Source organism: Coregonus clupeaformis, unplaced genomic scaffold (genome assembly GCF_020615455.1).
Source record: "Coregonus clupeaformis isolate EN_2021a unplaced genomic scaffold, ASM2061545v1 scaf0188, whole genome shotgun sequence".
Taxonomy (NCBI): domain Eukaryota; kingdom Metazoa; phylum Chordata; class Actinopteri; order Salmoniformes; family Salmonidae; genus Coregonus; species Coregonus clupeaformis.
This window is the reverse complement of record NW_025533643.1, coordinates 276,723-301,899: the sequence shown is the minus strand read 5'-3', so window position 1 is coordinate 301,899 and position 25,177 is coordinate 276,723. Positions and strand designations below refer to the sequence as shown.

Here is a 25,177-nt window from a genome sequence, read left to right as displayed (position 1 = left end):
ATGACAGACAAATTGAGATTTTTTTTCTCCAGAAAATCACATTGTAGGATTTTTAATGAATTTGTTTGCAAATTATGGTGGAAAGTAAGTATTTGGTCACCTACAAACAAGCAAGATTTCTGGCTCTCACAGACCTGTAACTTCTTCTTTAAGAGGCTCCTCTGTCCTCCACTCATTACCTGTATTAATGGCACCTGTTTGAACTTGTTATCAGTATAAAAGACACCTGTCCACAACCTCAAACAGTCACACTCCAAACTCCACTATGGGCAAGACCAAAGAGCTGTCAAAGGACACCAGAAACAAAATTGTAGACCTGCACCAGGCTGGGAAGACTGAATCTGCAATAGGTAAGCAGCTTGGTTTGAAGAAATCAACTGTGGGAGCAATTATTAGGAAATGGAAGACATACAAGACCACTGATAATCTCCCTCGATCTGGGGCTCCACGCAAGATCTCACCCCGTGGGGTCAAAATGATCACAAGAACAGTGAGCAAAAATCCCAGAACCACACGGGGGGACCTAGTGAATGGCCTGCAGAGAGCTGGGACCAAAGTAACAAAGCCTACCGTCAGTAACACACTACGCCGCCAGGGACTCAAATCCTGCAGTGCCAGACGTGTCCCCCCTGCTTAAGCCAGTACATGTCCAGGCCCGTCTGAAGTTTGCTAGAGTGCATTTGGATGATCCAGAAGAGGATTGGGAGAATGTCATATGGTCAGATGAAACCAAAATAGAACTTTTTGGTAAAAACTCAACTCGTCGTGTTTGGAGGACAAAGAATGCTGAGTTGCATCCAAAGAACACCATACCTACTGTGAAGCATGGGGGTGGAAACATCATTCTTTGGGGCTGTTTTTCTGCAAAGGGACCAGGACGACTGATCCGTGTAAAGGAAAGAATGAATGGGGCCATGTATCATGAGATTTTGAGTGAAAACCTCCTTCCATCAGCAAGGGCATTGAAGATGAAACGTGGCTGGGTGTTTCAGCATGACAATGATCCCAAACACACCGCCCGGGCAACGAAGGAGTGGCTTCGTAAGAAGCATTTCAAGGTCCTGGAGTGGCCTAGCCAGTCTCCAGATCTCAACCCCATAGAAAATCTTTGGAGGGAGTTGAAAATCCGTGTTGCCCAGCGACAGTCCCAAAACATCACTGCTCTAGAGGAGATCTGCATGGAGGAATGGGCCAAAATACCAGCAACAATGTGTGAAAACCTTGTGAAGACTTACAGAAAACGTTTGACCTGTGTCATTGTCAACAAAGGGCATATAACAAAGTATTGAGAAACCTTTGTTATTGACCAAATACTTATTTTCCACCATAATTTGCAAATAAATTCATTAAAAATGATACACAATGTGATTTTCTGGATTGTAATTGCAAACAAATGTTTCTGTACCAAATATTAAGTTCTGCTTTTCTGATGTATCAAATACTTATGTCATGCAATAAAATGCAAATAAATTACTTAAAAATCATACAATGTGATTTTCTGGATTTTTTTTTTTTTTTTTGAGTCCGTCTCTCACAGTTGAAGTGTACCTATGATAAAAAATTACAGACCTCTACATGCTTTGTAAGTAGGAAAACCTGCAAAATTGGCAGTGTTTCAAATACTTATTCTCCCCACTGTATAGACAGGTGTGTGCCTTTCCAAATCATGTCCAATCAATTGAATTTACCACAGGTAGACTCCAATCAATTTGTAGAAACATCTCAAGGATGATCAGTGGAAACAGGATGCACCTGAGCTACATTTTGAGTCTCATAGCAAAGGGTCTGAATACTTATGTATATAAGTATTTCTGTTTTTTATTTTTAATACATTTGCTAAAATTTCTAAAAACCTGTTTTCGCTTTGTCATTATGGGGAATTGTCTGTAGATTGCTAAATATTTTTGATTTATTTAATACATTTTAGAATAAGGCTGTAACGTAACAAAATGTGGAAAAAGTAAAGGGGTCTGAATACTTTCCGAAGGCACTGTAGGTTCAGAACTTTTGTTAAACTTAAAAATATATGGCAAATAGAAATCAAATTGGATGGTCTTCAGAGATAGATGGGATGGGTTGATGGTAGCTGAAGAATGGGATTAAAAACAAACAAAAGAGAACTATTGTAAAATAGATTGTGTCCATAAAATGTATATAGTATGTATAAGCTGGAAGTAGAAGCGGTGCAGAGTAGCTCAATTGGTAGAGCACGGCGCTTGTAACTCCAGGGTAGTGGGTTCGATCCCCGGGACCACCCATACGTAAAAATGTATGCGCACATGACTGTAAGTTGCTTTGGATAAAAGCGTCTGCTCAATGGCATATTAAGTGTTGTTGTCCATTAGTTTACTCCAATTAGAGGAGGGGTGGTAGGGTTAGGGTTAATCCATGGTACAGGTTATATATACAGTTAAAGTTGGAAGTTTACATACACCTTAGCCGAATACATTTAAACTCAGTTTTTCACAATTCCTGACATTTAATCCTAGTAAAAATTCCCTGTTTTAGGTCAGTTAGGATCACCACTTTATTTTAAGAATGTGAAATGTCAGAATAATTGTAGAGAGAATTATTTATTTCAGCTTTTATTTCTTTCATCACATTCCCAGTGGGTCAGAAGTTTACATACGCTCAATTAGTATTTGGTAGCATTGCCTTTAAATTGTTTAACATGGGTCAAACGTTTCGGGTAGCCTTCCACAAGCTTCCCACAATAAGTTGGGTGAATATTGGCCCATTTCTCCTGACAGAGCTGGTGTAACTGAGTCAGGTTTGTAGGCCTCCTTGCTCGCACACGCTTTTTCAGTTCTGCCCACACATTTTCTATAGGATAGAGGTCAGGGCTTTGTGATGGCCACTCCAATACCTTGACTTTGTTGTCCTTAAGCCATTTTGCCACAACTTTGGAAGTATGCTTGGGTTCATTGTCCATTTGGAAGACCCATTTGCGACCAAGCATTAACTTCCTGACTGATGTTCTTCGGCTTGCAAGCATCCCCCTTTTTCCTCCAAACATAACGATGGTCATTATGGCCAAACAGTTCTATTTTTGTTTCATCAGACCAGAGGACATTTCTCCAAAAAGTACGATCTTTGTCCCCATGTGCAGTTGCAAACCGTAGTCTGGCTTTTTCATGGCGGTTTTGGAGCAGTGGCTTCTTCCTTGCTGAGCGGCCTTTCAGGTTATGTCGATATAGGACTCTTTTTACTGTGGATATAGATACTTTTGTACCTGTTTCCTCCAGCATCTTCACAAGGTCCTTTGCTGTTGTTCTGGGATTTATTTGCACTTTTCGCACCAAAGTACGTTCATCTCTAGGAGACAGAACATGTCTCCTTCCTGAGCGGTATGACGGCTACGTGGTCCCATGGTGTTTATACTTGCGTACTATTGTTTGTACAGATGAACGTGGTACCTTCAGACGTTTGGAAATTGCTCCCAAGGATGAACCAGACTTGTGGAGGTCCCCCCCCCAAAATTCTGAGCTCTTGGCTGATTTCTTTTGATTTTCCCATGATGTCAAGCAAAGAGGCACTGAGTTTGAAAGTAGGCCTTGAAATACATCCACAGGTACACCTCCAATTGACTCAAACAATGTAAATTAGCCTATCATGAGCTTATAAAGCCATGATATCATTTTCTGGAATTTTCCAAGCTGTTTAAAGGCACAGTCAACTTAGTGTACAGTGAGGGAAAAAAGTATTTGATCCCCAGCTGATTTTGTACATTTGCCCACTGACAAAGACATGATCAGTCTATAATTTTAATGGTAGGTTTATTTGAACAGTGAGACAGAATAACAACAACAAAAAATCCAGAAAAATGCATGTCAAAAATGTTATATATTGATTTGCATTTTAATGAGGGAAATAAGTATTTGACCCCTCTGCAAAACATGACTTAGTACTTGGTGGCAAAACCCTTGTTGGCAATCACAGAGGTCAGACATTTCTTGTAGTTGGCCACCAGGTTTGCACACATCTCAGGAGGAATTTTGTCCCACTCCTCTTTGCAGATCTTCTCCAAGTCATTAAGGTTTCGAGGCTGACGTTTGGCAACTCGAACCTTCAGCTCCCTCCACAGATTTTCTATGGGATTAAGGTCTGGAGACTGGCTAGGCCACTCCAGGACCTTAATGTGCTTCTTCTTGAGCCACTCCTTTGTTGCCTTGGCCGTGTGTTTTGGGTCATTGTCATACTGGAATACCTATCCACGACCCATTTTCAATGCCCTGGCTGAGGGAAGGAGGTTCTCACCCAAGATTTGACGGTACATGGCCCTGTCCATCGTCCCTTTGTTGTGGTGAAGTTGTCCTGTCCCCTTAGCAGAAAAACACCCCCAAAGCATAATGTTTCCACCTCCATGTTTGACGGTGGGGATGGTGTTCTTGGGGTCATAGGCAGCATTCCTCCTCCTCCAAACACGGCGAGTTGAGTTGATGCCAAAGAGCTCCATTTTGGTCTCATCTGACCACAACACTTTCACCCAGTTCTCCTCTGAATCATTCAGATGTTCATTGGCAAACGTCAGACGGCCCTGTATATGTGCTTTCTTGAGCAGGGGGACCTTGCGGGCGCTGCAGGATTTCAGTCCTTCACGGCGTAGTGTGTTACCAATTGTTTTCTTGGTGACTATGGTCCCAGCTGCCTTGAGATCATTGACAAGATCCTCCTGTGTAGTTCTGGGCTGATTCCTCACCGTTCTCATGATCATTGCAACTCCACGAGGTGAGATCTTGCATGGAGCCCCAGGCCGAGGGAGAATGACAGTTATTTTGTGTTTCTTCCATTTGCGAATAATCGCACCAACTGTTGTCACCTTCTCACCAAGCTGCTTGGCGATGGTCTTGTAGACCATTCCAGTCTTGTGTAGGTCTACAATCTTGTCCCTGACATCCTTGGAGAGCTCTTTGGTCTTGGCCACAGTGGAGAGTTTGGAATCTGATTGATTGATTGCTTCTGTGGAGAGGTGTCTTTTATACAGGTAACAAACTGAGATTAGGAGCACTCCCTTTAAGAGTGTGCTCCTAATCTCAGCTCGTTACCTGCATAAAAAGACACCTGGGAGCCAGAAATCTTTCTGATTGAGAGGGGGTCAAATACTTATTTCCCTCATTAAAATGCAAATCAATTTATAACATTTTTGACATGCGTTTTTCTGGATTTTTTTGTTGTTATTCTGTCTCTCACTGTTCAAATAAACCTACCATTAAAATTATAGACTGATCATTTCTTTGTCAGTGGGCAAACGTACAAAATCAGCAGGGGATCAAATACTTTTTTCCCTCACTGTATGTAAACTTCTGACCCACTGGAATTGTGATACAGTGAATTATAAGTGAAATAATCTGTCTGTAAACAATTGTTGGAAAAATTACTTGTGTCATGCACAAAGTAGATGTCCTCACCGACTTGCCAAAACTATAGTTTGTTAACAAGAAATTTGTGGAGTGGTTGAAAAATGAGTTTTAATGACTCGACTTCAACTGTATATACATAATACCCATGGTATACAAGGATGTTCCCTGATTCTACTCAAATGAGACAGCACTGAATATTATGTTGCTATATCTCTCTGTCCTCAGTTTCTCTCTAGGGACTGGAACTGGAGAATATTTTCATAACGTGCTCCCACAAAATGACCTCCCTATCCAGAGTAGCCTACTCTCCATTCTCACAGCTAATCCTTTCACCCTCTTCCATGGATGTTAGCTAGCTACCTAGCTACAAATGCATTTAGAGTTAACTAGCTAATATGAATTTGAAGTTAGCAAGTTGGTGATATTGAATTCACTTAGCTAACTACAGTATGTAAAATAACCAAACAAGCGAACATTACGTTAGCAGCTCATCGCTAGCTAGCTAGCTAATAATACATTGATCATTTAAAATGACATTTACTTACAGGAGTGGTTCTCCCACTGCCTCCATTTTCTGGGTCCTTAGAAAAACTAAATAATGGGCAATCTTCTCAAAGTTTCCGGTGGCAGCAAATTGGAGGACTTCCAAAAGACTGACTTAGGTCTTCCAACATGGTGCCAGGTACGGTTGCTAGGTGATTTGTGACGCAACTGCAAGCCCTCGATAGGTGTAAACTAGTTATAGTACTGTAGTATTTACCTGTAGTAGGTGGTATAGGGGTATAGTTACCTGTAGTAGGTGGTATAGGGGGTATATTTACCTGTAGTAGGTGGTATAGGGGTATAGTTACCTGTAGTAGGTGGTATAGGGGTATAGTTACCTGTAGTAGGTGGTATAGGGGTATAGTTACCTGTAGTAGGTGGTATAGGGGGTATAGTTACCTGTAGTAGGGGGTATAGGGGGTATAGTTACCTATAGTAGGTGGTATAGGGGTATAGTTACCTGTAGTAGGTGGTATAGGGGTATGGTTACCTGTAGTAGGTGGTATAGGGGGTATAGTTACCTGTAGTAGGTGGTATAGTTACCTGTAGTAGGTGGTATAGGGGGTATAGTTACCTGTAGTAGGTGGAATAGTTACCTGTAGTAGGTGGTATAGGGGGTATAGTTACCTGTAGTAGGTGGAATAGTTACCTATAGTAGGTGGTATAGGGGTATAGTTACCTATAGTAGGTGGTATAGGGGGTATAGTTACCTGTAGTAGGTGGTATAGGGGGTATAGTTACCTGTAGTAGGTGGTATAGGGGTATAGTTACCTGTAGTAGGTGGTATAGGGGGTATAGTTACCTGTAGTAGGTGGTATAGGGGGTATAGTTACCTGTAGTAGGTGGTATAGGGGTATAGTTACCTGTAGTAGGTGGTATAGGGGTATAGTTACCTGTAGTAGGTGGTATAGGGGTATAGTTACCTGTAGTAGGGGGTATAGGGTATAGTTACCTATAGTAGGGGGTATAGGGGGTATAGTTACCTGTAGTAGGTGGTATAGGGGTATAGTTACCTATAGTAGGGGGTATAGGGGGTATAGTTACCTGTAGTAGGTGGTATAGGGGGTATAGTTACCTGTAGTAGGTGGTATAGGGGGTATAGTTACCTGTAGTAGGTGGAATAGTTACCTATAGTAGGTGGTATAGGGGGTATAGTTACCTGTAGTAGGGGGTATAGGGGGTATAGTTACCTGTAGTAGGTGGTATAGGGGTATAGTTACCTGTAGTAGGTGGTATAGGGGTATAGTTACCTGTAGTAGGGGGTATAGGGGGTATAGTTACCTGTAGTAGGTGGAATAGTTACCTATAGTAGGTGGTATAGGGGGTATAGTTACCTGTAGTAGGTGGAATAGTTACCTGTAGTAGGTGGTATAGGGGGTATAGTTACCTGTAGTAGGGGGTATAGGGGGTATAGTTACCTGTAGTAGGTGGTATAGGGGTATAGTTACCTGTAGTAGGTGGTATAGGGGTATAGTTACCTGTAGTAGGTGGTATAGGGGTATAGTTACCTGTAGTAGGTGGTATAGGGGTATAGTTACCTGTAGTAGGGGGTATAGGGGGTATAGTTACCTGTAGTAGGTGGTATAGGGGTATAGTTACCTGTAGTAGGTGGTATAGGGGTATAGTTACCTGTAGTAGGTGGTATAGGGGTATAGTTACCTGTAGTAGGTGGTATAGGGGGTATAGTTACCTGTAGTAGGGGGTATAGGGGGTATAGTTACCTGTAGTAGGTGGTATAGGGGTATAGTTACCTGTAGTAGGTGGTATAGGGGTATAGTTACCTATAGTAGGTGGTATAGGGGGTATAGTTACCTGTAGTAGGTGGTACAGGGGTATAGTTACCTGTAGTAGGTGGTATAGTTACCTGTAGTAGGTGGTATAGGGGGTATAGTTACCTGTAGTAGGTGGTATAGGGGTATAGTTACCTATAGTAGGGGGTATAGGGGGTATAGTTACCAGTAGAAGGTGGTATAGGGGGTATAGTTACCTGTAGTAGGTGGTATAGGGGTATAGTTACCTGTAGTAGGTGGTATAGGGGTATAGTTACCTGTAGTAGGTGGTATAGGGGTATAGTTACCTGTAGTAGGGGGTATAGGGGCATAGTTACCTGTAGTAGGGGTATAGGGGGTATAGTTACCTGTATTAGGTGGTATAGGGGGTATAGTTACCTGTAGTAGGTGGTATAGGGGGTATAGTTACCTGTAGTAGGTGGTATAGGGGGTATAGTTACCTGTAGTAGGTGGTATAGGGGGTATAGTTACCTGTAGTAGGTGGTATAGTTACCTGTACTAGGTGGTATAGGGGGTATAGTTACCTGTAGTAGGGGGTATAGGGGGTATAGTTACCTGTAGTAGGTGGTATAGGGGGTATAGTTACCTGTAGTAGGTGGTATAGGGGTATAGTTACCTGTAGTAGGTGGTATAGGGGTATAGTTACCTGTAGTAGGTGGTATAGGGGGTATAGTTACCTGTAGTAGGTGGTATAGGGGTATAGTTACCTGTAGTAGGTGGTATAGGGTATAGTTACCTATAGTAGGTGGTATAGGGGTATAGTTACCTGTAGTAGGTGGTATAGGGGGTATAGTTACCTGTAGTAGGTGGTATAGGAGTATAGTTACCTGTAGTAGGTGGTATAGGGGGTATAGTTACCTGTAGTAGGTGGTATAGGGGGTATAGTTACCTGTAGTAGGTGGTATAGGGGGTATAGTTACCTGTAGTAGGTGGTATAGGGGGTATAGTTACCTGTAGTAGGTGGTATAGGGGTAAAGTTACCTGTAGTAGGTGGTATAGGGGTATAGTTACCTGTAGTAGGTGGTATAGGGGTATAGTTACCTGTAGTAGGTGGTATAGAGGGTATAGTTACCTGTAGTAGGTGGTATAGGGGTATAGTTACCTGTAGTAGGTGGTATAGGGGGTATAGTTACCTGTAGTAGGTGGTATAGGGGGTATAGTTACCTATAGTAGGTGGTATAGGGGTATAGTTACCTATAGTAGGTGGTATAGGGGTATAGTTACCTATAGTAGGTGGTATAGGGGTATAGTTACCTGTAGTAGGGGGTATAGGGGTATAGTTACCTGTAGTAGGTGGTATAGTTACCTGTAGTAGGTGGTATAGGGGGTATAGTTACCTGTAGTAGGTGGTATAGGGGTATAGTTACCTGTAGTAGGTGGTATAGGGGGTATAGTTACCTGTAGTAGGTGGTATAGGGTATAGTTACCTGTAGTAGGTGGTATAGGGGTATAGTTACCTGTAGTAGGTGGTATAGGGGTATAGTTACCTGTAGTAGGTGGTATAGGGGGTATAGTTACCTGTAGTAGGGGGTATAGGGGTATAGTTACCTGTAGTAGGTGGTATAGGGGTATAGTTACCTGTAGTAGGGGGTATAGGGGGTATAGTTACCTGTAGTAGGTGGTATAGGGGTATAGTTACCTGTAGTAGGGGTATAGGGGGTATAGTTACCTGTAGTAGGTGGTATAGGGGTATAGTTACCTGTAGTAGGTGGTATAGGGGTATAGTTACCTGTAGTAGGTGGTATAGGGGTATAGTTACCTGTAGTAGGTGGTATAGGGGTATAGTTACCTGTAGTAGGTGGTGGTATAGTTACCTGTAGTAGGTGGTATAGGGGGCATAGTTACCTGTAGTAGGTGGTATAGGGGTATAGTTACCTGTAGTAGGTGGTATAGGGGTGTAGTTACCTGTAGTAGGTGGTATAGGGGTATAGTTACCTATAGTAGGTGGTATAGGGGTATAGTTACCTGTAGTAGGTGGTATAGGGGTATAGTTACCTGTAGTAGGTGGTATAGGGGTATAGTTACCTGTAGTAGGTGGTATAGGGGGTATAGTTACCTGTAGTAGGTGGTATAGGGGTATAGTTACCTGTAGTAGGTGGTATAGGGGTATAGTTACCTGTAGTAGGTGGTATAGGGGTATAGTTACCTGTAGTAGGTGGTATAGGGGTATAGTTACCTGTAGTAGGTGGTATAGGGGGTATAGTTACCTGTAGTAGGTGGTATAGGGGGTATAGTTACCTGTAGTAGGTGGTATAGGGGTATAGTTACCTGTAGTAGGTGGTATAGGGGGTATAGTTACCTGTAGTAGGTGGTATAGGGGTATAGTTACCTGTAGTAGGTGGTATAGGGGGTATAGTTACCTGTAGTAGGTGGTATAGGGGTATAGTTACCTGTAGTAGGTGGTATCAGGGGGTATAGTTACCTGTAGTAGGTGGTATAGGGGTATAGTTACCTGTAGTAGGTGGTATAGGGGGTATAGTTACCTGTAGTAGGTGGTATAGGGGTATAGTTACCTGTAGTAGGTGGTATAGGGGGTATAGTTACCTGTAGTAGGTGGTATAGGGGGTATAGTTACCTGTAGTAGGTGGTATAGGGGGTATAGTTACCTGTAGTAGGTGGTATAGGGGTATAGTTACCTGTAGTAGGTGGTATAGGGGTATAGTTACCTGTAGTAGGTGGTATAGGGGGTATAGTTACCTGTAGTAGGTGGTATAGTGGGTATAGTTACCTGTAGTAGGTGGTATAGGGGTATAGTTACCTGTAGTAGGTGGTATAGGGGTGTATAGTTACCTGTAGTAGGTGGTATAGGGGTATAGTTACCTGTAGTAGGTGGTATAGGGGTATAGTTACCTGTAGTAGGTGGTATAGGGGATAGTTACCTGTAGTAGGTGGTATAGGGGTATAGTTACCTGTAGTAGGTGGTATAGCGGTATAGTTACCTGTAGTAGGTGGTATAGGGGGTATAGTTACCTGTAGTAGGGTATAGGGGTATAGTTACCTGTAGTAGGTGGTATAGGGTATAGTTACCTGTAGTAGGTGGTATAGGGGTATAGTTACCTGTAGTAGGTGGTATAGGGGTATAGTTACCTGTAGTAGGTGGTATAGGGGGTATAGTTACCTGTAGTAGGGGGTATAGGGGGTATAGTTACCTGTAGTAGGTGGTATAGGGGTATAGTTACCTGTAGTAGGTGGTATAGGGGTATGGTTACCTGTAGTAGGGGGTATAGTTACCTGTAGTAGGTGGTATAGGGGTATAGTTACCTATAGTAGGGGGTATAGGGGTATAGTTACATGTAGTAGGTGGTATAGGGGTATAGTTACCTGTAGTAGGTGGTATAGGGGGTATAGTTACCTGTAGTAGGTGGTATAGGGGGTATAGTTACCTGTAGTAGGTGGTATAGTTACCTGTAGTAGGTGGTATAGGGGGTATAGTTACCTGTAGTAGGTGGTATAGGGGGTATAGTTACCTATAGTAGGTGGTATAGGGGTATAGTTACCTGTAGTAGGTGGTATAGGGGGTATAGTTACCTGTAGTAGGTGGTATAGTTACCTGTAGTAGGTGGTATAGGGGGTATAGTTACCTGTAGTAGGTGGTATAGGGGGTATTTCCGGGCCTCTGTGAACAGCTGTTGTTTGATATTGGTGAGTGGCGCCTCTCTGAGACACTCCAGACTAACCAGCATGCCATTGGGTAGACAGCAGTCCACCAGGATCCTAGGGGGCATGAGGTGAAGGCCCCATAGTTCCCCTGACGACGGCCGCGGGGCCATCTAAACACACAGTACACACACTCCGCTCTACCACTACCTGAGGGGGGAGAACACACATGTTACAAACACACACGCACACAGTACACACACTCCACTCTACCAGAGGTCTCCCTAGGTCCAGAACACAGGATGGGACACACACAGTATTAAATAGATCCATGACTACATGGAACACTCTGCCACCCCAGGTAACTCAAGCTAGCAATAAACCAGATAAAATAACACCTTAGTGCACAATGGGGACTGGGAAGAGACACATAAATTGTATATATACAGTGCCTTGCAAAAGTATTCATCCCCCTTGGCGTTTTTCCTATTTTGTTGCATTACAACCGGTAATTAAAATAGATTTTTATTGGGATTTCATGTAATGGACATACACCAAATAGTCCAAATTGGTGAAGTGAAATTTAAAAAATAACTTGTTTCAAAGAATTCTAAAAAATAAATAACGGAAAAGTAGTGCGTGCATATAAGTGGTTCTATAATGGCGCCGGAGAAGATATAGGGGGATTATGTGTGTTTTTTCACGTTATTTGTAATTTATTCTGTACATAATGTTTCTGCCACCTTCTCTTATGACCAAAAATAGCTTCTGGATATCAGGACAGCGATTACTAACCTCGTATTGGACAAATATTTTTTCTTCAATGAGTCGGACGCGAAGGATATCCTACAGACACCCGACAAGGCCCAAATCCCCATCATTCGCATGAGAAAGAGACAGAGATATCGTGGACGTAGGTCGGGGTGCCTTGTAAGGATCCGATGGCGAGCGAGTAAACTGCCGCTCCCATCAATCCTATTAGCCAATGTTCAATCATTTGAAAACAAATTGGATGACCTAAGATTACGGTTATCCTACCAACGGGACATTAAAAACTGTAATATCTTATGTTTCACCGAGTCGTGGCTGAACGATGACATGGATAACATGCAGCTGGCGGGATATACGCTACATCGGCAGGATAGAACGGCTGACTCCAGTAAGACAAGGGGTGGCGGTCTGTGTATATTTGTAAACAACAGCTGGTGCATAAAATCTAATACTAAGGAAGTCTCAAGGTTTTGCTCGCCTGAGTTAGAGTATCTTATGATAAGCTGTAGACCACACTATTTACCAAGAGAGTTTTCATCTATATTCTTCGTAGCTGTCTATTTACCACCACAAACCAATGCTGGCATTAAGATTGCACTCAATGAGCTGTATAAGGCCATAAGCAAACAGGAAAACGCTCATCCAGAGGCGGCGCTCCTAGTGGCCGGGGACTTTAATGAAGGGAAACTTAAATCCGTTCTACCTCATTTCTACCAGCATGTTAAATGTGCAACCAGAGGAAAATAAACTCTAGACCACCTTTACTCCCCACACAGAGACGCATACAAAGCTCTCCCTCGCCCTTCATTTGGCAAATCTGACCATAACTCTATCCTCCTGATTCCTGCTTATAAGTAAAAACTAAAGCAGGGAGCACCAGTGACTCGGTTAATAAGGAAGTGGTCATATGAGGCAGATGCTATGCTACAGGACTGTTTTGCTAGCACAGACTGGAACATGTTCTGGGATTCTTCAGATAGCATTGAGGAGTACACCACATCAGTCACTGGCTTCATCAATAAGTGCATCGATGACGTCGTCCGCACAGTGACTGTACGTACATACCCCAACCAGAAGCCATGGATTACAGGAAACATCCGCACTGAGCTAAAGGGTAGAGCTGCCGCTTTCAAGGAGCGGGACTCTAACCCGGACGCTTTTAAGAAATCCCGCTATGCCCTCCGACGAACCATCAAACAGGCAAAGAGTCAGTACAGGACTAAGATTAAATTGTACTATACCGGCTCTGACGCTCGTCGGATGTGGCAGGGCTTGAAAACTATTACAGACTACAAAGGGAAGCACGCAAGCTGCCAAGTGACACAAGACGTCCAGACGAGCTAAATTACTTCTATGCTCGCTTCGAGGAAAGCAACACTGAAGCATGCATGAGAGCATCAGCTGTTCCGGATGTGATCACGCTCTCCGTAGCCGATGTGAGTACGACTTTTAAGCAGGTCAACATTCACAAGGCCGCAGAGCCAGATGGATTACCAGGATGTGTACTCCGAGCATGCGCTGACCAACTGGCAAGTGTTTTCACTGATAACAACCTATCCCTCAACGTGATCAAGACAAAGGAGATGATTGTGGACTACAGGAAAAAAAAGAGGACTGAGCACACCCCCATTCTCATCGACGGGGCTGTAATGGAACAGGTTGAGAGCTTCAAGTTCCTTGGTGTCCACATCACCAACAAACTTTCATGATCCAAACACACCAAGACAGTCGTGAAGAGGGCACGACAAAGCCTAATCCCCCTCAGGAGACTGAAAAGATTTGGCATGGGTCCTCATATCCTCAAAAAGTTATACAACTGCACCATCGAGAGCATCCTGACTGGTTGCATCACCGCCTGGTATGGCAACAGCTCGGCCGTCGACCGCAAGGCACTACAGAGGGTAGTGCGTACGGCCCAGTACATCACTGGGGCCAAGCTTCCTGCCATCCAGGACCTCTATACCAGGCGGTGTCAGAGGAAGGCCCTAAAAATTGTCAAAGACTCCAGCCACCCTAGTCATAGACTGTTCTCTCTGCTACCGCACAGCAAGCGGTACCGGAGCGCCAAGTCTAGGTCCAAAAGGCTTCTCAACAGCTTCTACCCCCAAGCCATAAGACTCCTGAACAGCTAATCATGGCTACCCGAACTATTTGCACTGCCCATCCCCCCCACCCCATCCCCCTCTTTTACGCTGCTGCTACTATGTTTATTATTTATGCATAGTCACTTTAACTCTACCCACATGTACATATTACCTCAATTACCTTGACTAGTCGGTGCCCCCGCACATTGACTCTGTACCGGCACCCCCCTGTATATAGCCTCCCTACTGTTATTTTATTTTACTGCTGCTCTTTAGTTATTTGCTTTTATTTTTTTAAAGATAAAAATAAGCAAACACGTTTGGTGTTCGCCAAAAGGCATGTGGGAGACTCCCCAAACATATGGAAGAAGTACTCTGGTCAGATTAGACTAAAATTGAGCTTTTTGGCCATCAAGGACAACACTATGTCTGGCGTAAACCCAACACCTCTCATCACCCCGAGAACACCATTCCAACAGGGAAGCATGGTGGTGGCAGCATCATGCTGTGGGGATGTTGTTCATCAGCAGGGACTGGGAAACTGGTCAGAATTGAAGGAATGATGGATGGCGCTAAATACAGGGAAATTCTTGAGGGAAACCTGTTTCAGTCTTCCAGAGATTTGAGACTGGGACGTAGGTTCACCTTCCAGCAGGACAATGACCCTAAGCATACTGCTAAAGCAACACTCGAGTGGTTTAAGGGAAAACATTTAAATGTCTTGGAATGGCCTAGTCAAAGCCCAGACCTCAATCCAATTGAGAATCTGTGGTATGACTTAAAGATTGCTGTACACAGTGGAACCCATCCAACTTGAAAGAGCTGGAGCAGTTTTGCCTTGAAGAATGGGCAAAAGTCCCAGTGGCTAGATGTGCCAAGCTTATAGAGACATACCCCAAGAGACTTGCAGCTGTAATTGCTGCAAAAGGTGGCTCTACAAAGTATTGACTTTGGGGAGGTGAATAGTTTTTTTTTTTTTCTTATTTCTTGTTTGTTTCACCCCAAAAAATATTTTGCATCTTCAAAGTGGTAGGCATGTTGTGTAAATCAAATGATACAAACCCACCAAAATCAATTTTAATTCCAGGTTGTAAGGCAACAAAATAGGAAAAATGCCAAGGGGGGTGAATACTTTCGCAAGTCAGGGTACACTACAGGTCAAAAGTTTTAGAACACCTACTCATTCAAGGGTTTTTCTTTATTTTTACTATTTTCTACATTGTAGAATAATAGTGAAGACATCAAAACTATGAAATAACACATATGGAATCATGTAGTAACCAAAAAAGTGTTAAACACATCTAAATATATTTCATATTTGAGATTCTTCAAATAGCCACCCTTTGCCTTGATGACAGCTTTGCACACTCTTGGCATTCTCCCAACCAGCTTCACCTGGAATGCTTTTCCAACAGTCTTGAAGGAGTTCCCACATATGCTGAGCACTTGTTGGCTGCTTTTCCTTTATTTTTATTAATAATTCAGTTGAACTGAGTGAAAGAGAAAGAAGAACAGATGATAAGAAAAAGAAAGGAGGAGAGGAACAGAGAACAAGAAGATATAACAGAACATGAAGATGTTAAAACAGAGAACAGAGATTGAAGTGGAGAGAGAGAGAGAGAGAGAGAGAGAGAGAGAGAGAGAGAGAGAGAGAGAGAGTGAGAGAGAGAGAGACAAAGAGAGAGGGTGAGAGAGAGAGAGAGTGAGAGTGAGGGAGAGAGAGAGAGAGGGTGAGAGAGAGAGAGTGAGAGTGAGAGAAAGAGAGATACAGTTGAAGTCGGAAGTTTACATACACTTAGGTTGGAGTCATTAAAACTTGTTTTTCAACCACTCCACATATTTCTTGTTAACAAACTGTAGTTTTGGCAAGTCGGTTAGGACATCTACTTTGTGCATGACACAAGTAATTTGTCCAACAATTGTTCACAGACAGATTATTTCACTTATAATTCACTGTATCACAATTCCAGTGGGTCAGAAGTTTACATACACTAAGTTGACTGTGCCTTTCAACAGCTTGGAAAATTCCAGAAAATGATGTCATGGCTTTAGAAGCTTCTGATAGGCTAATTGACATCATTTGAGTCAATTGGAGGTGTACCTGTGGATGTATTTCAAGGCCTACCTTCAAACTCAGTGCCTCATTGCTTGACATCATGTGAAAATCAAAAGAAATCAGCGAAGACTTAAGAAAATAAATTGTACACATCCACAAGTCTGGTTCATCCTTGGGAGCAATTTCCAAACGCCTGAAGGTACCACGTTCATCTGTACAAACAATAGTACGCAAGTATAAACACCATGGGACCACGCAGCCGTCATACCGCTCAGGAAGGAGACGCGTTCTGTCTCCTAGAGATGAACGTACTTTGGTGCGAAAGTGAAAATCAATCCCAGAACAACAGCAAAGGACCTTGTGAAGATGCTGGAGGAAACAGGTACAAAAGTATCTATATCCACAGTAAAACAAGTCCTATATCGACATAACCTGAAAGGCCGCTCAGCAAGGAAGAAGCCACTGCTCCAAAATCGCCATAAAAAAGCCAGACTACGGTTTGCAACTGCACATGGGGACAAAGATCGTACTTTTTGGAGAAATGTGCTCTGGTCTGATGAAACAAAAATAGAACTGTTCGGCCATAATGATCATTGTTATGTTTGGAGGAAAAGGGGGGCGGTTTGCAAGCTGAAGAACACCATCCCAACCGTGAAGCACGGGGGTGGCAGCATCATGCTGTGGGGGTGCTTTCCTGCAGGAGGGACTGGTGCACTTCACAAAATAGATGGCATCATGAGGAAGGAAAATTATGTGGATATATTGAAGCAACATCTCAAGACATCAGTCAGGAAGTTTAAAGCTTGGTCACAAATGGTTCTTCCAAATGGACAATGACCCCAAGCATACTTCCAAAGTTGTGGCAAAATGGCTTAAGGACAACAAAGTCAAGGTATTGGAGTGGCCATCACAAAGCCCTGATCTCTGTGGTCCTCTGTAGCTCAGCTGGTAGAGCATGGCGCTTGTAACGCCAAGGTAGTGGGTTCGATCCCCGGGACCACCCATACACAAAAATGTATGCACGCATGACTGTAAGTCGCTTTGGATAAAAGCGTCTGCTAAATGGCATATTATTATTTTTATTATTATCTCAATCCTATAGAAAATGTGTGGGCAGAACTGAAAAAGCGTGTGCGAGCAAGGAGGCCTACAAACCTGACTCAGTTACACCAGCTCTGTCAGGAGGAATGGGCCAAAATTCACCCAACTTATTGTGGGAAGCTTGTGGAAGGCTACCCGAAACGTTTGACCCAAGTTAAACAATTTAAAGGCAATGCTACCAAATACTAATTGAGTGTATGTGTCACGAGTTGCTAAGCCAGAACCCAGAAGCAGACCAGGACAAGGTAAGTTGAAACGAAGGTGAGTGTTTATTACAAATTCAAGAGTGATGCTGAATAATCCAGGGAACAGAGCGGGCGGCGTTGATTAGTTGTTGGGGGTGCAGTGGTTGATCCCATCCTGGGTCGGCAGCCGCCGACCACCAGGCAGAGGTTGGATGAAGGTTCCGGACGGGTGACTGCAGATGGAACAAAAGCGGGGGTAAGTAAGCAACAAACCAACAAGGTGCAAAAACAACAAAACTAACGCTAGGCTCTAAGACTGATACTCTGGTAAACCTACTGTTCATGGCTAACGATCCGGCAGGGAATGGATGTTAGGCCAGAGCCTAAGAAGGGTGATGATCAGGACCAGGTGTGCAGATTGCTGATGGGATGCAGGTGCGGAAATCAAGAGAGCTCCCCGGAGCGTTCCCGAACCCTCGGGAAACTGGAGATCACGAACAGAAAAACTAGTCCACAGACAGGACCCGACTCAGACTGCCGGGATCGTTACAGTACCCCCCCCTCCGCCAACGCCACCGGGCGGACTCCCGGAGCGCCAGGATGGAGGCGGTAGAAGTCACGGATGAGGTCAGCATCTAGGATCTGTCGCCGCGGAATCCAACTCCTCTCTTCAGGACCATACCCCTCCCAGTCCACGAGATACTGGAAACCCCGGCCCCGCCGTCTGGAATCCATGATGCGTCGCACCGTGTAGGCAGGACCACCTCCGATCATCCGAGGAGGAGGAGGGGAGGCGGAGGAGGCAACAGAGGACTGAGGAAAACAGGCTTGAGGCAGGAGACATGAAAGGTGGGATGGACTCTGAGCGTCCTCGGTAGTTTGAGTCGAACTGCCACTGGATTGATCACCTTCTCCACCACAAACGGACCAATGAACTTCGGTAACAACTTCCTAGACTCCAGTCCGTAACGGAAGATCCCGTGTGGCCAACCAAACCCTATCTCCGATGGTATAGGTGGGAGCGGGGATCCGGCGACGATTCGCCTGGAGCTGATACCGGTCCGAAACTCTAAGGAGTGCCTTTCTGGCCCGATGCCAGGTCCGGTGGCAGCAGCGAATATGGGCCTGAACAGAAGGCACTGAGAGCTCCTTCTCCTGAGAAGGGAACAGGGGAGGTTGGTAGCCATACAGGCACTGGAAGGGAGACATCCCAGTGGCAGATGTAGGGAGAGTATTGTGGGCATACTCAACCCAAGGCAACTGAGAGACCCAGGAGGTGGGGTTGGAAGAGACCAGACAGCGTAGCGTGGATTCCATCTTCTGGTTGGCTCTCTCCGCCTGACCATTGGATTGGGGGTGAAAACCAGATGTGAGACTGACTGTAGCTCCAATGGCCAAACAGAAGGACTTCCAGACAGCAGAGGTAACCTGAGGGCCACGGTCGGAAACGATATCACTGGGCAAACCGTGGACCCTGAAAACCTCCCTAACCAGGATCTCGGACGTCTCCGAGGCAGAGGGAAGCTTGGCAATTGGCACAAAGTGGGCGAACTTGCTGAATCTGTCCACGATAGTCAGAACGACCGTGTTCCCCTCAGAAGCGGGCAACCCAGTGACGAAGTCCAGGGCCAGATGCGACCATGGTCGCGGGGAATAGGAAGGGGGTGAAGTAGTCCAGAGCTGGGCCGATTGGTACTCTTATTCTGCGCACACACTGGACAGGCAGCAACAAAACCCCGAGTATCCTCGGCCATGGCAGGCCACCAAAAAGCGTCTGCGAAGAAACGCCATTGTCCGAGCCACGCCAGGGTGACAAGCCATCTTGCTGGCGTGGGACCATTTGAGGACAGCAGGACGAACCGACTCAGGCACAAACAACCGACCGGGTGGACCGTTACCGGGGCCGGGCTGAGTCCGAAGGGCGCCAGCACCTCCTCCTCAATCTTCCACATAACTGCTCCCCACGACGCAGTTCCGGGGAGAATTGTCTCGGTCTTGGACCCACTCTCCTCCGTCTTGGAGAACATCCGGGACAAGGCGTCCGCCTTGCCGTTCTTAGATCCAGGTCGGACGTCAGGGAAAACTTGAATCGTCCGAAAAACAACGCCCACCTGGCCTGGCCGGGAGTTGAGACGTTTAGCCGATTGCACGTAAGCAAGATTCTTGTGGTCAGTCCAGACAATAAACGGTTGCTCCGCCCCCTCCAACCAGTGGCGCCACTCCTCCAAGGCAAGTTTCACCGCGAGAAGCTCCCGGTTACCCACATCGTAATTCCTCTCCGCAGGCGAAAGGCGACGAGAGTAGTAGGCGCAGGGATGGAGTTTACTGTCCGTGGAGCATCGCTGCGACAGGATGGCGCCAACTCCCACATCAGACGCGTCCACTTCAACGGCGAACTGACGGGCCGTGTCCGGTTGAGAGAGAATCGGTGCGTTGGTGAATCGCCTCTTCAAATCCAGAAACGCTCGATCCGCCTCCGGATTCCACTTGAAGGTCCTGATACTGGAAGTCAAGGCAGTTAACGGAGCGGCCACACGGCTGTAATCCCGGATGAATCTGCGGTAGAAATTCGCAAACCCCAAAAATCTCTGGAGCTGCAATCTCGTACCGGGGCTGGGCCCATTCCAGAACCGCTCTAACCTTCTCCTGGTCCATCCTAATCTCTCCCCTGGAGATGATGTACCCGAGAAAGGATGTCGTGTGGGCGTGAAACTCGCACTTCTCGGCCTTCACGAACAGGCGATTCTCCAACAATCGCTGCAGAACCTGCCGGACATGCTGGACGTGGTCGGAAGGTTCCTTCGAGAAGATCAGAATGTCATCCAGGTAAACAAACACAAAGAGACCGATCATATCTCTCAGGACGTCGTTCACCATACTCTGGAATACCGCTGGAGCATTGGTCAGTCAAAGCGGCATCACCTGATACTCGAAGTGACCCATCGGTGTATTGAAACCCGTCAACCACTCGTCCCCCTCTCTGATCCGGACCATGTGATCGCATTGCGTAGGTCTAGCTTGGTGAACACCGTAGCACCCTGTAAGGAGTCGAAGGCAGAACTCATCAAGGGCAGGGGATACTTGTTCTTGACCGTGATGTCATTCAACCCCCGATAATCAATACACGGTCGAAGAGAGCCATCCTTCTTACCCACAAAGAAGAATCCTGCCCCCAGGGGTGATGACGAGGGAACGAACGAGACCAGCAGCTAGGGACTCCTTGATGTAGGTCTCCAAAGCCTCACGTTCAGGTCGGGAGATACTGTATAACCTTCCCTTGGGGTAGACAGCTCCAGGGAACAGGTTGATGGCACAATCATATGGTCGGTGGGGAGGGAGTGACAGAGCCTTCTGCTTACTGAAAACTTCCCCCAAATCGTGATATGTCTCGGGAACCAGGGACAAATCTGGGGGTTTAGCCTCAATCACCTGACTGGGAACCGAATGGGGGGCAGGCAGTCTTGAGACAGTTAGCATGACAATCAAGGCTCCAACTTCGTTACCTTGCCCGTCACCCAATCGAACGTGGGATTGTGTTCCTTCAGCCAGGGGTATCCAAGGACCAGAGGAACATGGGAAGACGGCAGAATGAAGAATGAAATCATCTCAGAATGATTCCCCGACAACCGCATCTTAACCGGTTCGGTCCTCATCGTGATACGTGCCAGACTACTGCCGTTCAGAGTGGTCGCTTCAATGGCTTCCGGCAATTGCTCCTTGGAAAGCCCCAGCTGTTCCACCAACTCGGCATCAAGAAAGCTTCCATCGGCACCTGAATCGATAAAAGCGTTAATCGCTAAGCTCTGATTCCTGTTCACAAGGGTAGCCGGAAACGGGGTCTGACAGAGGTACTGAGAGGTTGAAACTGGCTCGCTAAAAGTCCTCCCAACTTTAGCGAGCCGGGCAGTTTGACGACCGCCGGGAACAAGTGGAGATGTAATGTCCCGAGCTACCACAGTAGAGGCAGCAGTTGGTCTTACGTCTATGTTGACGCTCCTCCTTGGTTAACCCGTGCCGCCCCCACTTGCATGGGTTCAGAATCGGGAGAGAGGACCTCTCCACTAATCCTTTGTGGTGGAGAATGATCGACGTGTTCTGGTCCACCACCCGACCCGACTGGGAACTGAGAAGCTGATCGATTGGGCCGGACCCCATTGCTTCTCCCTCCTTCGCTCTCGGACTCGATTATCCACCCGAATAGACAAGGCTACCAAGCTGTCCAGGTCACTAGGCTCCGGATAGGAGATCAACTCATCCTTGAGCTGCTCCGACAGACCCTGGTAAAAGGCCGCTTGCAGAGACTCCTCGTTCCACCCACTCTCCACAGCCAACGTCTTGAACTCGATCACGAAGTCGGCCACGCTGCGAGTTCCTTGGTGAAGCGAAAACAGGCGCCTAGCTGCGTCCCTCCCTCGGACGGAATGGTCGAAGAGCTTCCTCATCTCGGCCGTGAACCCCTGGTATGAAGCCATGCAGGGGTCTTGTCGTTCCCAAACGGCTGAAGCCCACTCCAGCGCTCGACCACGCAGCAACGCAATCACAAAGGCTATCCTAGCCTTGTCTGTGGCATAAGAGTAGGGCTGTAGATCGAACACTAATCCACACTGCATAAGGAAGGAACGGCATCTTCCCAGCTCCCCCTCATATTTATCCGGCGTCGGAACCTTGGGCTCACGGAAGGACACAGCTCCAGAAGCGGCAGGCGAGATGGGTGAAAGCCGGTAGTGGATCCTCCACCGGAAACTTGCGTTGGTTCTGGACCTCCGTCAGACCGGTAGAAAGGTTCCGAACTGACAACGCGATCTCCTGTAGTACCGTGCTATGATGGCCCAACATCTTCTCCTGATGGGTAATGGCATGGCGAACAGAGTCCAGGTCCGCTGGGTTCATTACTGGCCGGATCGTTCTGTCACGAGTTGCTAAGCCAGAACCCAGAAGCAGACCAGGACAAGGTAAGTTGAAACGAAGGTGAGTGTTTATTACAAATTCAAGAGTGATGCTGAATAATCCAGGGAACAGAGCGGGCGGCGTTGATTAGTTGTTGGGGGTGCAGTGGTTGATCCCATCCTGGGTCGGCAGCCGCCACCACCAGGCAGAGGTTGGATGAAGGTTCCGGACGGGTGACTGCAGATGGAACAAAACGGGGTAAGTAAGCAACAAACCAACAAGGTGCAAAAACAACAAAACTAACGCTAGGCTCTAAGACTGATACTCTGGTAAACCTACTGTTCATGGCTAACGATCCGGCAGGGAATGGATGTTAGGCCAGAGCCTAAGAAGGGTGATGATCAGGACCAGGTGTGCAGATTGCTGATGGGATGCAGGTGCGGAAATCAAGAGAGCTCCCCGGAGCGTTCCCGAACCCTCGGGAAACTGGAGATCACGAACAGAAAAACTAGTCCACAGACAGGACCCGACTCAGACTGCCGGGATCGTTACAGTATGTAAACCTCTGACCCACTGGGAATGTAATGAAAGAAATAAAAGCTGAAATAAATCATTCTCTCTACTATTATTCTGACATTTCACATTCTTAAAATAAAGTGGTGATCCTCCTTTACTAGGATTAAATGTATTTGGCTAAGGTGTATGTAAACTTCCGACTTCAACTGTATATATATATATGAGAGAGAGAGAGAGACAGAGAGCAGACATTTTTAGAAACTGATTTGTAATGGTCTCTTAAATCCACGAATATAACGTCACTCTTTCATACAGGATCATCAGCCTGTTCTCTCTGTTTGTGTGCGTGGGTGTGCATGCGCCTGTGTGTGTGAAGTTGGTATCATGTTGTCTCCTGTCATAACTGAGCATGTATAATGATTTATAACGGTAATAATAGCGGTAGTAACCGAGGCTACCGCCCTCTCCTACCAGGGAACAGATACCTGTCAGTCGGCATAATCTCCCGCTCTGCCCGGCCTCTCCCCTCGGCATGTCACGAAGCCGCTGAGCAGCAAACGCAATACTACGCAACACACACACACACACACACACACCGCCAGGCCGCCGCAAGGGCAGATGCGCTCAGAGATCAGCGGCAGCGAACAAAGAACCGAGCCGCCGCGTGAGAGAAAGTAGGGCACGGGCCGCCTGGCGCATGCAGCTGCGTAAATAAGACCCCGTCCGTCCCCCGCTCCGACACACGCACACACTGACCATCGAGAATCAAAGTGACAGCATCTTTGAGACAGTAATCAGAGCTTCTTTGTTGGATCAGAGAGTTGTAGTATAATGTGATGGGAGCCGGTAATAACATATAACAAAATAATCAAGCTGTCAGTCAGTCATAACCTCTGCTAACATACTAACTAACAGCTAGTCTAATAAAGATACTCATACTTAGGCTATTATTATTATGTATTTGATTTGACACTCAGAGCGGAAGACAGAGAGCCGGGTAGCATATAGGCCTGAAGGCTATTTATTTCAATATTAGGCTGTAGCTACACAATAAAGCTCTGGACTTCCGGAGACAGACTGATGATAGTTTTCTTACGGGCCATATTGGATGTCTTTGTTAGTGAGTTTATCAGGAGAAATGCAGTCATGTAAAGAAATGTACGTTATCTCTCTCCCCATCTCTCTCTCTCTCTCTCCTCTGGCTACAAACAATCCAGCAGTGAAAGCCCTCTTTTTCTCTCCATTACTTTCTCATGTTCCTTTGCTCTCCCTCTCTCCTCTCTGATTATTGGCAGCGATGATATCCCGAGATGAGATGTCATCATTATTATGATTAGACATCAGCTTCCTGACACACACAGCGCCAATATGACACGCGCAATCCACGCAGTAGCCAGGCTGTCCTTAGTGAGTCATGATATACGCTTCAGTAAGTGACGCCGCTTCTCCCCCCACCACCCTCACCCACCATCTCTCCCCCCTCCTCTCTGAAGTTTGTCACTCACCCCTGTCTCTCCCGCCAGGCTGTCTCGCGGGGTCGGTAGTGATGTGTGTCTGCGCCCGAGCCTCCGGTCCAGCCCTGGTCATAGCATCATGTCTACCAGCAGACTCACAGGACAGGACGCCCTTCCTCTCTCGCTGCCCTGCTTCTCTGCTGTTAAAACGGTAAATCCGCGCGTGCCGACGCCTGTCTTGTCTTCTCCTTTCACCGTAAACTAAACCGGGGCTTCAAACGCTCCAGTTCCTCTACCGGGCCCGTGCGGAGTGGAGAACAATGTGTTCGACAGGAAGGGGGAAGAGGAGGAGGGGGAGGGGAGGAGAGGAAGAGGGGGACGATATGTAATCACATAATTCATTTTTAAAGGGGAGGCGACCTGGCAGTCAGCTGTTCCTGAGTCAGAGGACATATGGAGGGGCAGCGCCTTTAAGAGCAGAGCGGCACTGGTAACCGTTTATTAGTCGGTGGATAATAATAATAATACGTTATACACTGAGTGAACAAAACATTAAGAACACCTTCCTGATATTGAGTCGCACCCCCTTTTGCCCTCAGAGCAGACTCATTTAGTCGGGGCATGGACTCTACAAGGTGTCGAAAGTGTTCCACAGGGATGCTGGCCGGTGTTAACTCGAATGCTTCCCACAGTTGTGTCAAATTGGCTGGATGTCCTTTGGGTGGTGGACCATTCTTGATACACAGGAAACTGTTGAGCGTGAAAAACCCAGCAGCGTTGCATTTCTTGACACCCTAAAACCAGTGCGCCTGGCACCTACTACCATACCTGGT

General features: G+C 46.1%; 1 protein-coding gene across 1 annotated transcript in view; it reads right to left on the bottom strand.

Moving 5' to 3' along the window:
* The window catches only part of zgc:158659 (uncharacterized protein LOC791141 homolog), a 166,174-nt gene extending 141,507 nt beyond the window's left edge, over positions 1–24,667 (bottom strand). Inside the window, exons 1-2 of the mRNA XM_045214037.1 lie at positions 24,396–24,667; positions 11,275–11,500 (exon numbers count right to left, since the gene is read on the bottom strand). Coding sequence (XP_045069972.1) covers positions 11,275–11,463 — 189 coding nt within the window. The 5' untranslated portion in view covers positions 11,464–11,500; positions 24,396–24,667. The remainder of the gene's footprint in view (positions 1–11,274; positions 11,501–24,395) is intronic.
* Between the last annotated feature and the right edge of the window lie 510 nt (positions 24,668–25,177).